Source organism: Boleophthalmus pectinirostris, unplaced genomic scaffold (genome assembly GCF_026225935.1).
Source record: "Boleophthalmus pectinirostris isolate CB_2022bp ecotype Guang Dong unplaced genomic scaffold, ASM2622593v1 HiC_scaffold_20, whole genome shotgun sequence".
Lineage (NCBI taxonomy): Eukaryota > Metazoa > Chordata > Actinopteri > Gobiiformes > Gobiidae > Boleophthalmus > Boleophthalmus pectinirostris.
In genome coordinates this window covers 12,673,392-12,689,568 of record NW_026571153.1, presented here as the reverse complement: position 1 = coordinate 12,689,568, position 16,177 = coordinate 12,673,392, and the positions used below count along the sequence as shown (strand labels likewise).

At 44.0% G+C, this 16,177-nt stretch overlaps 1 protein-coding gene across 4 annotated transcripts; it reads left to right on the top strand.

The window, feature by feature from the left end:
* Positions 1–3,215: 3,215 nt before the first annotated feature.
* On the top strand, positions 3,216–15,494 carry elavl2 (ELAV like neuron-specific RNA binding protein 2). Of its 4 annotated transcripts, none has more exons than XM_055156333.1 (8): positions 3,216–3,312; positions 8,023–8,115; positions 9,064–9,304; positions 11,551–11,654; positions 12,127–12,280; positions 12,373–12,598; positions 12,883–12,921; positions 13,292–15,494. In XM_055156333.1, exons 2-8 carry the CDS (start codon positions 8,044–8,046, stop codon positions 13,620–13,622), a joined length of 1,167 nt encoding a protein of 388 aa, XP_055012308.1. In that variant the 5' UTR covers positions 3,216–3,312; positions 8,023–8,043; the 3' UTR covers positions 13,623–15,494. The 4 variants fall into 4 exon arrangements, with proteins under 4 accessions (XP_055012308.1, XP_055012309.1, XP_020779525.1 ...); XM_055156334.1 differs by having other exon boundaries at positions 9,061–9,304; positions 12,373–12,559; XM_020923866.2 differs by having other exon boundaries at positions 9,061–9,304.
* Positions 15,495–16,177: the final 683 nt, after the last annotated feature.

Sequence of the window (16,177 nt, the reverse complement as noted above, 5' to 3'; positions counted from 1 at the left end):
CAATAAAGTAACATGGTGATTTAAATACCACATGTGTTAACAGTTAAACCCCACAGAAGTAAAATACTAAGACAAATTTTGATTGACGTATTTATATTTCTAGAACAATACATTTATGTGGACTAGATTTGTCTCTCATAGCTGCACCCATTTTGTTTTTGTATCTTCACGATATCGAGTTAAAAGTTGACGAAAATGAATGCAGTGAGCCGATTCGGAAAGAGCGTTATCTTGACAGTTTTGTGTTCTTTATTGTTGCTCTCTTAATTAAGACTTTGACGACTGATGGATTCACCTACAGTCTTTCATTGTGCTAGTTTCGGTGACGCAGACGGCATACTCTATTTATTTCAAGTTTAAGTCTGAAAGTCAGGTTTGTTTTGGCGCTCTCATGTGCATTGCATTTAATTTATATTTGGTTTCATTATATTAGGATTTCTTTATAATATTTTAAGGTGGAGCACGAATTGTTCCTGTAAATCTGCAGTATTGTTTGACATTTCACTGTATTCTAAACCTTTTTATCGATATACTTGCTTTGGTGTATATGAAAAGAGCAATAGATTAGAACTTTGTACATTTATCGAGGCATTTCATCGAATTCATAGACTCATTTGTGTACTGCTCCACCCTCTGTAGTCTTTGCAGTCTGGCTGATCCTGAGCCAACACTTTAATGGCATGTGGCCTACTGTACTGCTGAAATATTACATCTGGAGAGGTTGTGCTGCAGAAATAAGTAACCCATGTGGGAGCCAGGCAGTGTGTAGGCTGGCGGAGAGGGCAGCCCATTGACTGTCTGTGTGCGTGTCTCTGCGTATGTGTGCGTGCGTGCCTGTGTGTGTGTCTGTGCGCGTGTGTGCGTGTGTCTCTGCGTGTGTGCGTGCGGCAGACGGTGGAAGCGTGTAGGCAGCCGGAGCGGAGCTGTCCGTGGTGCTGATGCTGCTGCAGACTCTACGTGACACCGCGTATGTACCCGTGTAAAACACAATGTACCAGGAGCTTGTTGGCTTCACGTGGGGGCGCATGTAAAAGAAAGCACCTGTATCTCACTCTCTGATGATAAAAACCAGTGTGTTCTGCTCTTAGATCTCGCTGCCACTTCTCCAGCGCGCAGCTTTCCCGTCTTGTGCTGTGCGTACGTCTCCGTGAGGCGGTGTTTGACTTCAAATGCCATATTTAGGAAAAACGCTTGATGTCTTTGAGTGACTGCGGCGACGGCAAATGGCGTGCTCTGATGTGAGTGCTCGTCGAGGAGCGTGCGAGAGCCAATGGCAGGGGGCGTGGGGGGAGCGGCGGAGGAGTATCCGTCCGCGGACAGTGCGCGAGTGGTCGGTGTAGGCTGCGAGCGGAGAGATACGGGCGCGGTGTGGTGCGGTGCTATATAACGCGCGGCAGGACTATGTTCTTTTTAAAGAGAACCTCCTCCTCGCGTTGTTTCCACTCAGTGATGTCGCGTATTTGTGTGGCGCACCTGTAAAGAGCGAGACAGGCACAAGCCGGCTTTTTAATTCTTTGATTCCTTTTATTTATTCTTTTCCTTTTTGTTCCCTTTTGTTCCATGCATTTGCTCACTGGAAATCATTTGTGTGTTTTTATTTAATAAATATTTCATTTCCTCATTTTATATTGTTTGTGTTTGATTTTATGTTCTTAAGTTTGAGCTAAACAGAGCGGAATTCACCATTTTACGAGCTATTGGCCAGGTGATTGAGATTGTTTGCCTAAGGACGTCCATAACTTTCATTTGTAGAAACGGTAAGATATTTTTACGCATTTGCTCCTTGAACTGAAACCTTGTCAGATGGTGTTGTTTGAGCAGCCTGTCATGTCTTGGGAGGCAGAATACTACTGTAGCTCTTTGCATGCGGAGCCATAGGACAGTGTCGTGGTGCATTCATGGCTCCACGCTGACGACGCTCTACTCGTTTGTGGTGATTGTACTTGAGAGACTGAGGAGAAGTGGGCAGTGTCTGCACATGTGGCCATTTCCACAGGCTCCTGCACGGACTATTTGATCACTAACATTTCAAGGTTAGAAGGATGGTACAAGCCAAAGGGAGTGTTGCGATATTCTGGACGATTTCAGTGCTTATTAAAACAAACCCTGGATGTGCACCTGGACTTGTGATTTTCAGACAATGGTTGTTACATTGCATTTTGATCTAAATGTATAGAATAGACAAAAGCCTGTATGTGTAGTGTACACTGTAGAGTGATTTCAGCGTAGGATAGCCATCGGATGGTCGTAAAAGACAAAGGCAGACTGGAGGGCAGCTCCTGACTTCTCAGAGTGGCTGGGCTTAGACAATAAGAGCACTTTGATAAAGGGACGCATGTGGTGCTTAGTTGTTTTGATAGTAAAGTAGAAAAACTGTATTTTCATACTTTTTTTTGCATAGAGATCCAGAAACTATTGTAATCGCTTATTTGGACATTGACCATTTACTAAATTGCAGGTTGTAGCATAACTGAGTTGTGTAAAAAGTGCCTTTGCGTGTTACTGGTATGATATGTGAAGTAACATTCATATTACAACATGATGATAGCCCTACGTGAGTGTCTTTGTCAGAACCTTTTCCTTGTAATTTGTGTTAAAGTGCTGTCGTGGCGTTAATGGTGTAGCCAAAGTTTCCTTTTAGGGAAGAATATTTCTAGTAGCCTAAATTTAATAAAAGAAAAACGGCATTGGTCTGTTGGAGATGAAATTACATTGGTGCAATGGCAGAGGCACAGCATCAAATAGTAAATGCTCTACATAAAGGAGTGATGCTGTCGTTTTAAAGATTTCAAACAGTCTGTTTGACTAGGCCTAGGGTAGCCCACATTTGCGTTGTCAGTTTTATTGATGCTCTTCTTGGGTAAAGTCTATATTTAGACAAGGTTTTCAATATTATATAGCTCCATTTTAAAACCATCCCATCGCTATAGTAAGGCTGGTAAATTATGGATGGGAACGTCTGTCCTGTAGGCAAAAAGGTCACAGCGAGTTCAGAAAAAACTAAATTTAATTGAATTTAAACTTCCAGAAATGGCACTAGTTAAATATTTAAAGCGTGTGTTATATTTCGGTTGTGTTTAGTTTAGTGCAGCGCTAAACCACTGTACACCTGCGCCAAATTGACTAATGGTTCATTTCCGGGTCCAAACTTTAGCTCTATTCTGATTGGTTGAGCGTCTAATTAGTTTATTTGGGGTGGCCGCGTTCCCGCCACCGCCCCCTAAACCCTGCGGAAAGACTGCGACCTAACGCTCATGTCTGCAGACATTACACCGGTAAATAACGCTGCAACCGCCGAATAAACATCTCCAGGTAAGATCAGAGCGCGATACAAATGTGCATCATAAAAGGCTCGCAGCGCACACTTCATGAGTGTTACGGGAGCGGGCAAGGCCAAACCGAAAGTAGACTCACAGCGTCACGAAAGCGCTAGCCCAGGCTCCTCTGTGCTTTATCACATTTAAATACACTTTTAACATGTTTCTTTACACGACAGATATGATTACACGATAGCAGCAAAGCTTAATCTGAGATGTTAAAACGACTTATTTTCAGAGCACGCCGTCTCTGCTAGCTTGACATGTGAAAGTCCTCCATGTAAAAGGCCGATAGTCCAGAGCACCTGCAGTACAGCGGTGCGGGACACTACCCCTGGTCCCTACTCTGGTGTCTGGTGCTCTGTGGCGGTCTTTACTGGTCTATAGTTGTTGTTTTATTGGGTGTCTGGCCTGGTTTGTGGCGCACATTGCCGCGGTCTCGGGGCTCTGCTGCAGCGGCCATGGCCTCGCGCAGGTGCCGCTCATTAATTAACTCATCAGCGGCTCCCTCACGCGCCCAGGACACAGGCGCGTGGACACGGGCCTCACACAGACCACCACCACACTTCTGCTTTTTTGTCTTCTACATGTCCACTTTGACCTTCTTAACCCTTCAAAAATCACCATTTAACTGGAAAAATGTCCAAATAATCCAAGTATTCTCTCAAAGTTGTTTCTAATGTCCGCATACTATGTTGGTAGCACATTTTATAAAGCCTATAATCAAACTTGAATACATTAGCTCCAGGCAGGGCTCAGCTTGGGTGTCAAATGTGGAAATGGAAGGTTATAAATGCAGGTGCTTATTTCTCTAAACACACGTCTGAAGGATTGCTTGTGATTTTGCTTTACTGTAATTGTCCATAGTTTGTTTTTGTAGGAGCAGAGAGGGAAGCGTTGGCACTTGTTATTGCTCATGATCATATAGTCTAAAAATACACAGATAGCACCACTTGCGTTATGTATTATTGAGTCTTTCTAAATAAAGGCTGCTGCGGAGGGAGCTGAATGCGGTACAAGCCCGGGATGACCAAAGACCTCATCGGACCATTGTCCACAGCACTAGGAACTGTATCAGAACAGGTTTTAGCGTATGAAATAGGGTGTTTAGAAGTATCAAAAATCAGATGCTACTAATGATTAAAATTAGTATGGAAACTAAATAGTCATTTTGAGCAGGTACTGATACCAAGGGTCAGATTCACAGGACGGAAAATGACAAATGAAACTTTCCTGAATAGTGTTAGAATGATCTTGAGCTGTTTCAGAACAATTATAAGAGCACATAGACAAGTGGACCACAATGAAACCTACCTGGACCACTGAGAGACCGCACAGATGTAAGGCCACATGGGAATATAAAAGAAAGTACAGAGTGTTTTTATTTTCATTGTAGTATCTGAATCCGTATTGTGTATCAAGTCTATTCCTTCATACTGAAATCGCGTTTGAAATGTTATGACACTAGTAAAAATATATGCACGATAATAATAATACATTTTTGCCACTTATGCAATAATCTTCAGGGTTCCCACGGTCATGGAAATCCTGGAAAAGTCATGGAAATTGAAAATGTAATTTCCTAGGCCTTGAAAAGTCATGGAATCTCTTCACGCAACTACAGCGTTCTGCTAAATTATCATAGGTATAGACTATTATGATTATTTCCGAACATATGCGCCTTTTGTTTAAAAAACTATAATAAATGCACTGACAGTATTTTAAATGTTAAACTATAATACCAAACCATAAGGTGAGTGGAAGGGTTAATATTTCATATTTAACCCTAAACGTCTGATCAATTCTACACATGTAGGTGCCGTAAAGTCAAGGAAAATTCAGTTTAGGTCATGAAAAAATCATGGTTTTGAAATTTTGTCAGTGAAAGAGTGGGAACCCTGAATCCTAGAGCAGGATTATCCCTAAAAAGACGCATAGAGCGATTATGAAACACTTTCAATAACAAGTTAGCCACTGCTCAAATCTTACTGTAGAACAGAAAAATACCACAAATGTAACTGTTCTCCCAATACTAAAATTCCAAACTCTTTCAATACTAAGGAATAGACTCAATACTCATTTCCAACTCTATTATTTTCTATTACTATGCAGTATTATATCTGTGTGATCCTTCAGTCGTCACATACATTAGTACTAGTCTATGTGCTCTTGTACTTGTTCTGGTACAGCTCAAGATCTTTCTAAAACTATTGAGGAAAGGTTCATTTCTGTCCCGTCAATGTGATTCTAGTTATTTTTTAGTATTACTACTTGTTCAAATGAGTCCAGTTTTGTTAGTAGTCTTAGTATGTGATTTTTTGATACTTTTGACAACCCTGCTGTATCGACATTAATACTGAATAACGTGTGAGGTGCAGACATGTAGGACACATTTACTAAAACTATTTCTTTATGACTGTCCTTTTACAATTCTGCTTTGCTTTAGAAAAGGCTCTGACAATATGCAGCTGTAGGATTTATTTTTTTTTGGTGGTGGTATAAATGAGCTTGAATATCTTTGTGTTTTGTGATTTGTCTGTAGTGATATATAGTTCTTGAACGCTTCAAGTAGTCCTCAGTCTGCACTACAAGGTCACATTGGACTACAGCGGACAGTGCATCTGACAGTGGTTTTAGGCGCTCTGTGTCAGCGGAGTTTGGTTTGTGATGACAGGTGAAACCACGTGAGCTCTGTCTGTGTGTATCTGTGTGTGTGTGTCTGGCTGGCTGTGTGTGTATGGATATGGGGGGGGGAGTTCATCTAGAGCTTTCTCTGCTCCTTCATCTGAATCAGATCCGATAGAGGTACAGGGCTGTGGTGGGGCTGTAGTGTTCAAGGACTCACTGTGTGTGTGTCTGTGTGTACGTACGTGTGTGTGGGCGAGTGTGACTTTGTGGGGATTGGAGTGATTGGACTTGCCACTACGTGGACAAAATACTGGTGTGTGTATGGGATAAATCCCTCAATATTAGCTCTGTGACATGGTTTAAAGTTCAGATATGGGCTGATTTAGGATCAGTCTCCAGGAACTGAATGTAATATCCCTAAAAGCATGGAAACCCAACGTCTGTCTGTGTGTGTGTTGTGCAGTGTGTGTGTGTTGTGCGTTGTCTCCACACACAGCAGTGATACAGCAGCAGCTCCACAAACACACACAGGCTGCTGCTGCTGGTGCTGCTGCTGCTGCTGCTGCTGCTGCACTCTGAGGGACTGGCCCCCGTGTTTACACACACTTCTTGTGGAAAACATGTGAATATGAGGACAGGTGCAGAGTCTAGAAATAGATTTCTTCAGAAATATAAATATAAATAGGGAATTATGATTTGAACATATGTAAATGTGTAATATTATGTATGTTGTAATAAATTTGTAGATTTAAAGTGAAAATGAAACAAACTTGTGTTGTAAACTTGAGGGAATGAAGTGAGGCACACAGGATTATTTTTGTCCTTTCACATTTGTCTGGCATTTGTATCTCACAGTACATTTAAAGAGATGTTTGTGGTGGACTAACGTAACGTTGTCTGATACAATACATCAATACATTTTTGTTAACATGACTCAGCCATAATGTGAGTCTGTTTAATGATGTTAAAGTAACTCTTACAGAGGCCTGTCCTGTGAGCCACTGTCTGACTCTTACGGACACATGTGGAGGCCCAGTCTGAGGAGCAGCTACTGTACACACACGCGTGTGTGTGAGTGCGTGAGTGTGTTTGAGTGTGAGACTCCAGAGGACAGGCCTGGCTCTCTCCGAATCTCAGTGAACATTTTGGGAGCGGCGCGGTGCCAGGCGTGTGCTCCAAGTGTTTATCTAATGAAATCTTTGTGCCTTGTGGCTCTGTCTGCAGTGGGACAATAGCCAACACTTGTGCTTTGTACTCGCAGTAAAAGGTGAAACGTCAAACTCACTCACGCTCGGCACTCTCACTCAAACAATATGTTGTTTTGGCACATCCACCGAGCTGCACTCTCCTCCTCCACTCACCAGGAGCACCTCACTCTACTGCTGCTGTACGCCAGAGCTGTGGAGCAGTGCTCTGTCACATGACTCAGCACCTGTCATTCAGGGCCTGGGTGCACCTGTGACATCACTGTGACATCACTGAGCTGCTCATGCTCCGTCTGTGAGGAGCTGAATCTTTAACAGCCTGGTACATGTGTGTTATGTAAAGGGGCTGGTGCAGGGAGTCTAGTCTCGTTTAGTCTCATGGTGATGTCGTCTGAGCCTCACATGAGTGTGCAGTGTGCAGTGTTGAATGGTTCAGTGTTGAATGGGTGCAGCCTGTTTTTATTCCAAACACTGTCTAAATGTGCTCCTGACGTGTGACGTGGGCCTTGTGTGGACACGTCTCTCAAGAGCCTGGTGCTGTGGAGGTGCTCAGTGTGAGGGGCCAACAGGTCATCAGCAGGAGGAGTGTGGATGAGGAGTTTGGTTGTTTTTAGTGATTTCTTTGGGCTCTACTTAAATGGCCGAGACAGTCATAAACATGGTGTGTGAATGATGCTCTTGTCTGAACACGTGGACTATAGACGCTGTAGAGAGTATATACAGAGTGTGTCGAGAGTATATAGAGTATACAGAGAGTGTATAGAGTGTAGATGCCTGTGGCCCCCTCCCTCCCCTCTCTCCCTCGCTCTGTGACATGTGCTGCCCTGATGCTGTGTGCTGTTGATCTAACTGAGTCTTCTGTCACATTTCAGACGCTCCTCCTCCCCTCTGTCATGGCAGTCAGACTGTGCGATGTGGCCTCTCTGCTTAGGAGCGGGTCGTGGGCGCCTGAGCCTTGGACTGGGGTCTGTGGCATTTCTCTTTAACTCGTGTCAGTGCTCGGGCCATACCAATGTGGCCACGCTAAACAACAGCACCTCACATGGGTTTAAAGCTTGTCTGTATTGGTATGGTCTCATGCAGTGTGTGTTATGCTAACGCTAGCTGCTCGTGGTGTCCTCCGGTGCATGTGGGATCTAAAGGATGACTCTTCACACATTCTCTGCTGTTGTCTGAGGCTGCTGTGGCTGCACTCCAGGGCTGCTCTCTCTACTCCTCTGATCCTTGCACTGTACACAGCCAATTCGAGTCACTACTACACACACGAGTTCACTGGGGATGGGACGAGGCACAGCACAATTTGACTTCATATCAGATCAATTGTTCAATTGTGTTTCTGTCCAATCTCACTTTTTTGTTTAATATTGCTGCTGTTATTGTAGCGCTGCTTTTTGGGACAACAGTTTCTCAAAAGGTGTAACTTAGCAGTGCTTAGAGGTGGGAGATGTATTTAAAAATGGATAGTATGACACAGTTGTTTTGGAGATATGCAAATAAAAATATAGATTATAATGTCAAGTGTCTAGTGTAATCTCCCAAACACTGTACATTTATTTCTGCACTTTTGTGGTTAACTTTGGTCCGTCGATGTTTTGTGCGATAATTTTTGAATATTCTTATCAAGATAATGCAAAAAAAAAAATCTAAATTGATTATCACCCACCTCTACGAGCGCTTAACCCTTTAAACACGTGGAACAAAATGTCACTAGATAATTTTTCACATGTGCACAGTTTTGAGGCAGTTTTATCTGTGGATCTTGTCCCATCCCTAGAATGCCCCACCCAAAGCCTCTGTGTGTTCACATGGGCTCACGTCTTAGCAAATGTCTGAAGAGCGTCCTTTTAGACAGGGCCCGAGCCTCCTCTGTGCGGCAGAACCAGCTCTGACTTGTCTCTTTGTCTCTTTAGCAGGTAATTGCTGCCATGGAAACACAGCTGTCCAATGGGCCCACATGCAACAACACGAGCAACGGGCCGTCCACCATCTCCAACAACTGCTCATCACCTGTGGAGTCGAGCAGCATCGAGGACAGTAAGACCAACCTGATCGTCAACTACCTGCCCCAGAACATGACCCAAGAGGAGCTCAAGAGCCTGTTCGGAAGCATTGGAGACATTGAGTCGTGCAAACTAGTGCGGGACAAGATCACAGGTAAAACATACACGTGTCTAATCAGCCTCATATTGTGAGATTTTTGTACAATTTTAGAATGTTCCCAAAATATTCCCCAAATGACAGCGTGTAATTTAATCTGATCTGAAGCTCATGATGGAAGTGCACGCATCGTTTGGAGCGATGTTTGTATATGCTGACCAGAGCAGGGCTGTGCAGGGCGGTGGTCCCAATATCTTCTCTGAACTCCCAGAGGCTCACAGAAATATATTAGCAAACCACTGGCACTGTAAACTTTAGCACTGCTTTGTTTAAACATCTGAGGCTTTTGCCACTGAACTATTTTGGATCTCGTGTGTGGACATTAGTTCAAAATATGTGTTGGAGACTTAGTGCCCGTCCACAGCTCGCTCCAGCCCCCGGAGCTGTTTATGTCCATCCCACATTTGACCTGCACACACCTCGTGTGTGTGTGGTGTCCCTGTGAGCGCACGGTCAGTAGGCGTGAGCTCGTTGTGAGCAGGTGACTACAGCTCGTAAGCCCCAAACACTGTAACCTTTCTTTTTAGGGTGACTCATTTGATCTGTCCAGGGACTACAGATAAAATGTGGGGTATTTATAGAAATGGTCATTAATGTAAATTGTCTCTGTCAAACAAATAAACCAAGTAAACTGTACAACACAATGGAGGAGCTGAAATCCATCCCAATTTATAAAGTTGTATGGTTAGAATTTGTGTCAAATTCAGCCTGAAAATCACAGTATGAGCCCGGCCTAATGTGACATCAAGATCACAGGTTATAGACACACATGTGGCTAATGGGGACATCAGAATGGGTGTGCGACATTAAAGTCCTAGAGACAAATCCTAAATTTAAACTCTTGCTGTTTTTTGCAGTCTGCAGTCACCCAGACATCTCGGTGTACAGTAGAAGTATCATTTGACTCATTGTTTCCAAGTGGACTAATTGCAAAAATCGCTGAGTAGCCGATTACTAAATTATTGTTGCTTACAGCCCTACTCTACAATAAAGCATTTACATCATGGCACCTTTGTCCCCATGAGAGGCACGTCCCCAAGAGCTGAATGTGCAGATTTTAGTCACCACAATGTGATAAATACCTGCTCACTCCCCCACACACTCACGACCAACAAACTGAACGAACAAACTCACTGCTCATGTGTTTGACTCGAGACACCAGCACACTGATGCACTTGTGGCGTTTAGGGAGTGTTCAGGATTGTCCTTGTTGGGACCTGGTTTGGTCCCGGCTCTATGTACACGTTTACCTCTTGGACTCTGAAAAGGCTCCTTGCAGATGCAGGTTGCAGAATACACTGGTGTGACTTTAAATGGCTTTAGCTTTAACACTGAATGGAGTATTTTTTGACTGACAGACTGATTTTATTGGAATTCCCCTGGGGGGGGGTCCAAAAAGTGAGTGATGTGAGGCATGTGTCTCCTAAACCCTCAGAGGAGATCTGAATATTAGTGCCTTTTGGCGTGTCACCTTCACACTGGCTGTGGACCGTTCAGTGACATTTGAGCTCATTGGTCGTCACTTTCAGTACTACAGTGAGATTCACTCTGGCTCTTTGTCTGTGGCCTGTAAACACGTCTTTGAGTCCACCTTAAATCTGAATGGAATTATGAGGATTTGTATCGAGCACTGCAGAAAGCAGAAAGATTTTTACTGCTCCACTGTTGTATAATGTATGACACATTCATGGGTTTCGGCTTCCTCTTATCTGTGAATGGGGGGAAAAAAATCCTCAAAATGACAAAAAGTACAATTTGTTAAATGCTATGGCAACATTAGATCAGTGTGGAGCCTGTGTATAGAGCAGCCAGGTGCATGCTGCAGGCTCCTATAGCGGTCTTGAGAACAGGCTAGCACAGAGCACTTTTACACTGAAGCAGCATGTGATCACACACACGGTCCTCCTGTGGATGGATCAGTCAATGATGGGAGATAAAGTTTTACAATCAAATCCAAGTTGCTTATGCGGCGCTTTAATGTGCTGAAGCGGCTGGAGCGGTTGAACTTGACCGGTGCAGATTGTGTAGAGACCCGTGAGTGGGAGGAGGAAATGGAATTGGCTGTGTGCGCGTCGAGTGGGTGTCAATCTATTGTACAGTCTGAGATAAACTGTGGGGAAGAGGAGGAGGGGGGCTCTCTCCTGTGGGACTGACTAAAATGAATAACTCCATATTGGGGACTGTTGAATGTGTGAGCCGTGTGTGGTTTGTTGTTTTTGACAGAGAATTGTGTGTGATTACAGGGCAGAGTCTGGGCTACGGGTTTGTCAACTATGTGGACCCGAAAGATGCAGAAAAGGCCATAAATACTTTGAATGGCTTAAGGCTTCAGACCAAAACTATCAAGGTAAGACTTGTGCTTCTGTGACAGAGAAAAGCCTATTGTTAATCTGGGCACAGCAGCCGGCTCCACTCACAACTGTTTCTATGGCATCACGGCAGCGTGCCTTCAGAGGACGCGCTATTAGCATTCTGTTAGCATTCTGCACACACTGCACAGGTCTGAAGAGCAGCAGCGCCAATATCATTATTGAACATGTAAATGGCACATGTGTTACACAAGTGTAGAAGCCCTGCTCCTCCACACATCAAGTCTAAGATGTAATATGGAGTGTTTGTGTGCGTGTCTGTGTGTGTGTCTGCCACATGTGCAGACACAGCCCTGAGTGAGGCACAGGAACATAGTCTCAACTGGAGTGTGAAGGACACAGGTTCCTCACAGCACAGCTCCATGTGAGGAGGCGCTCTCTCTCAGCCTCTGTTCTATCATTTACTTAATCCTTCAGGAGGAGTAACTCTGCTGTGTCGTGTGTCCTCAGGTGTCCTATGCTCGGCCAAGCTCCGCCTCCATTAGAGATGCAAACTTGTACGTCAGCGGTTTACCAAAAACAATGACACAGAAAGAGCTGGAGCAGCTCTTCTCACAGTACGGCCGCATCATTACCTCACGCATCCTGGTGGACCAGGTCACCGGTGAGGCCTCAGCTTACACACTTTGTGTTTAAGTTCAGCTAAATCCTGTTGATGTGTGAATGTCTTACCTGTCTGTGTGATGGTGCGGACAGGCGTCTCCAGAGGAGTGGGCTTCATCCGCTTCGACCGGCGAGTGGAGGCGGAGGAGGCCATCAAAGGGCTCAACTGTCAGAAGCCGCCCGGCGCCACAGAGCCCATCACGGTCAAGTTCGCCAACAACCCTAGCCAGAAGACAAGCCAGGCTCTGCTGTCCCAGCTCTACCAGTCCCCCAATCGAAGGTACCCAGGGCCCCTCGCACAGCAGGCACAGCGCTTCAGGTAACGGGGCACACCTCAGCACCAGAGCCATCACCCATCCTGTGGCTCTCATCTTTAGTCTGAACACACAACGCTTTAGTCTGTGTGCCCCACCCCCACAGCCGCACACACACACTCACACAGACACACACACACACTCATGCATGCACACACGCACACAGGCACACGCACACACACCTGTGTCACTCATCTGCCATGTTGTCACCATTCATCAGCTGCACACAGCACCAGCTCCTGTCTGCTCTAATGCACACCTCCTCTCTGTGTCTGTGTCTCTGTCTCAGGTTGGACAATCTGCTGAACATGGCCTATGGAGTGAAGAGGTAAATGCACTCATGTGTGTTTGGGTGTCACAGTGTGCGTTCGAGCTCATCTCCATCACAAAGCACAGGCCCTGCTATTGCACATAGTTACAGAGATGAATTGCACTCACCTTGATCTATTATGGACAGTGGTGTTGCGTCAGAGCCTTTCAGGTTTCTGCAGCGTTTGGTTTGAGCGCAGAGTCCAGCTCTGAGGACACACCTGTCATGTCCCTGTCCCCGACAAGCACTTAATGCTGCGGGACACACACTCCTTTTAATCTGCACCTTGAGTGTCAGGGGCAGCAGTAGCTTCCTGTAGCTTCATGTAGTTGCGTGTTGCTTCATGTAGCTGCGTGTAACTGTATGTATCTTGTGCATTTGTCCACAGCCGCTTCTCTCCAATGGCCATCGATGGCGTGACGAGCCTGGCGGGCATAAACCTCCCGGGCCATGCGGGCACGGGCTGGTGTATCTTCGTGTATAACCTGGCGCCAGATGCAGACGAGAGCATCCTGTGGCAGATGTTTGGTCCGTTCGGAGCGGTCACAAACGTCAAAGTGATCCGCGACTTCAACACAAACAAGTGCAAAGGATTTGGCTTTGTCACCATGACTAACTACGATGAGGCGGCCGTGGCCATCGCCAGTTTGAACGGATATCGCCTTGGCGACCGTGTGCTGCAAGTGTCGTTCAAAACCAACAAAACACACAAAGCCTGATGTGACTGTGCACAGAGACTGGACCACCTTTCTACATTAGTAAAGCTTTGTACATCTGTATTACCACGACATATTTAGCTTTGGGCGCAATTCCTTTCTGTTGTTCTTGCTATGCTTTGGGTCTCCTTTAGAGGAGTCAGACCGTCTGGACTGGTTTAAACTGGTTTAGTCTCGGGTTCATCAAAGTCTTGTACGTTTGTGTGGTGCTTTGAGTTCTGTCTATCGGGGTTTGCCTTTAGGCTCTTTGGTGGTTAGAAAGTCCTTCTTTTCACATATTTGCCGTTGAGTTGATTTGTAAGTATTCTGTTGTATTATGACTTTATGACTTGGTTATTGGTTGGCTGCATAATGTTGCATATTGTAAACTTATGGATAAAGACAAAAAAAAATTCTTAAGCAGTACCTTGCCAAAGAGCTAAGAACCTCTTTGATGTGGGTTTAAAAGCATCTATTTTTATAAAAAGAAAAATTTGGAGAAACTTTTTACTGGACCTGGAACAAAATATTTTGACTTGGATACTTTGAGAAATATCTTCATATGACACCTTGTGAGCTTTTGAACTTTACAAGAAAGTTTGCAGCGGTTGAAATTTCTGGAGAGATTTATGATGTAAAAGATACTTTTGAGATGTTTGTATTCTCTTAGATTCTAGATCAATGGCAGTGCTGGTTTCATTTGTAAATCTGTGGTCCTCCTGTCATTCTGGTGTTAGCCACTCGCTTCAGTTTGGTTTGGTAACTGACTGAGCCCAGGTTTCACGGTTCATGCTAACGCAGAGACGTGCTCTACGCAACATGCTCATGTCTTCAGAACATGCTAAAGTAGGAGCCATGTTCTTCACAGCGTGCTAATGTAGAGGCGTGTTCTACACGACATGCTAATGTAAGAGACATGCTAAAGTCAGTTCTTCCGACGCAGTGCTCCTCCCACAGAGCCACTGTTTTTGGGCTCAACCTGAACCGAGTGTTTTAACGTCACTAAAGTTTTCCGAGAGCCGAGGACACACTGAAGGCAGCGGCTTTCACTCTGAGCTGGACAGCTGTGTAAATAACACATTTATGTTGACTATTTGGACGTTTTTCTGTTCTTCTTTAACCTTAATTGAAAAGTGTGATTCTATTTCATTTCTTTTTAAAAGGTCTTTTGGTTTTGAATATTTAAGATTTTAATTTCATTTGGCCTTTTTTTGGAATCTTATTTGCATTACAGTGCATCAATTCGTTGGTTGTTTGGTCTGTAGATAGTCTTGCTTCGTAAAAAAAAAAAAAGGTATTAAACTATAGACATTTGTTTTGTTTTTTTATATATAAACATTATAGATATATATTTATGTGGTACAGAATGGATATAAACCACAGTTTGATTCCTTTGTTTTTCATACTCATATATATACGTAATGCATATAACCTGTCTTTAAAATCGTACAAGTGTATATTGCTTTATTCACTTAGGGGGAGGTCAGTGAATCCTAACGAACGCAAACAGGATTGCAGAGTTGAGTGACTGTGCCTCTCCCGCAGCAGTGTGCTATGCATTCTCGTTCTGATCTGCGACTGCTTTCTTTGTGTTTGTAACATGAGCTGCTGTGGGTGGGGGCCACAGTGGAGCCGGGTGCACCTTCAGACTTGTGTTGTGCTTTTCCAAATGATCGCTTTGATTTGCTCTGACCAAACTCCAGGGTGGCCCCCACCCCTCTTATCTCAATTCTTAATGTGAGAATGATTATTTATTTAAACTTGTATAGTCTAACTTGGTTCACATTTTGGAATAGAATATCTTTTGAGTATTTAAAGAGGATGTACGTGTTCTTTACTTTGTGTTTAAATACTTTTTCATGTTCAGTACATCAATAAATATAAGTTGAAGGGCAATGCAGTTTTTGGTGTATCCTTTTCCATCTGCTTTCTTCTTCTCCACTGTCCAGGGCCGAAGCTCTTTTAAAAACGATAGAGCACAATGGGTTTGTCTACGCAAGAAAATTTTACATTATCTATGGTATTTAAATCACACTCTGCAACTGTAATGTCGCATTTCTATTAAGGAAGAATTGAGGCATCTCTTCTTTTTCCCGTGGTAAATACTTTGGATCTCAGAGATGAACATAGTGATAGTTTTGAAAAAGCTAAATCTGAAATGTTTTTAAGTTTAAATAAGAACATTTTCTAGGCATGCCCACCGCTTGGTCGTCTCCATGGAGGTGTTTTTGCTTTGGGTTTCGCTGAGATGGTCCAGAGTAAAAAAAACGTTGCTTTTATCTATCCATAGAGACGAGCAGGTGACACAATTAAACTAAGTTACAATTCAGATCTGTGGAGCGGTGACCCACTCTGTTCACAGTGAGAACGCATGTTTTTCCATGTATTTTGAGGAGTAAAAGCGCGAGGTGTGAAAACTACACAAGGGAACCGTTTTCAAGTAAATATAACAGTTCTCACCACCTATTTTTAAGGAAGTAAAAGTGACAACCCTGGCAGATCTGGTTTACAGTCATAGTTGCCATGCGTTGGGGAAACAAGTTGTCATAGTAACAGGAGTTGGTAGTTGAAATTCAGTC

Coding starts and splice junctions, on each gene's coding strand:
- elavl2 (XM_020923866.2), top strand. CDS start 8,044: ATGGCAGTCAGACTGTGCGATGTGGCCTCTCTGCTTAGGAGCGGGTCG. Junction 11,655..12,126: donor TTCAGACCAAAACTATCAAG/GTAAGACTTGTG, acceptor GTGTGTCCTCAG/GTGTCCTATGCTCGGCCAAG. Junction 12,922..13,291: donor ATGGCCTATGGAGTGAAGAG/GTAAATGCACTC, acceptor ATTTGTCCACAG/CCGCTTCTCTCCAATGGCCA.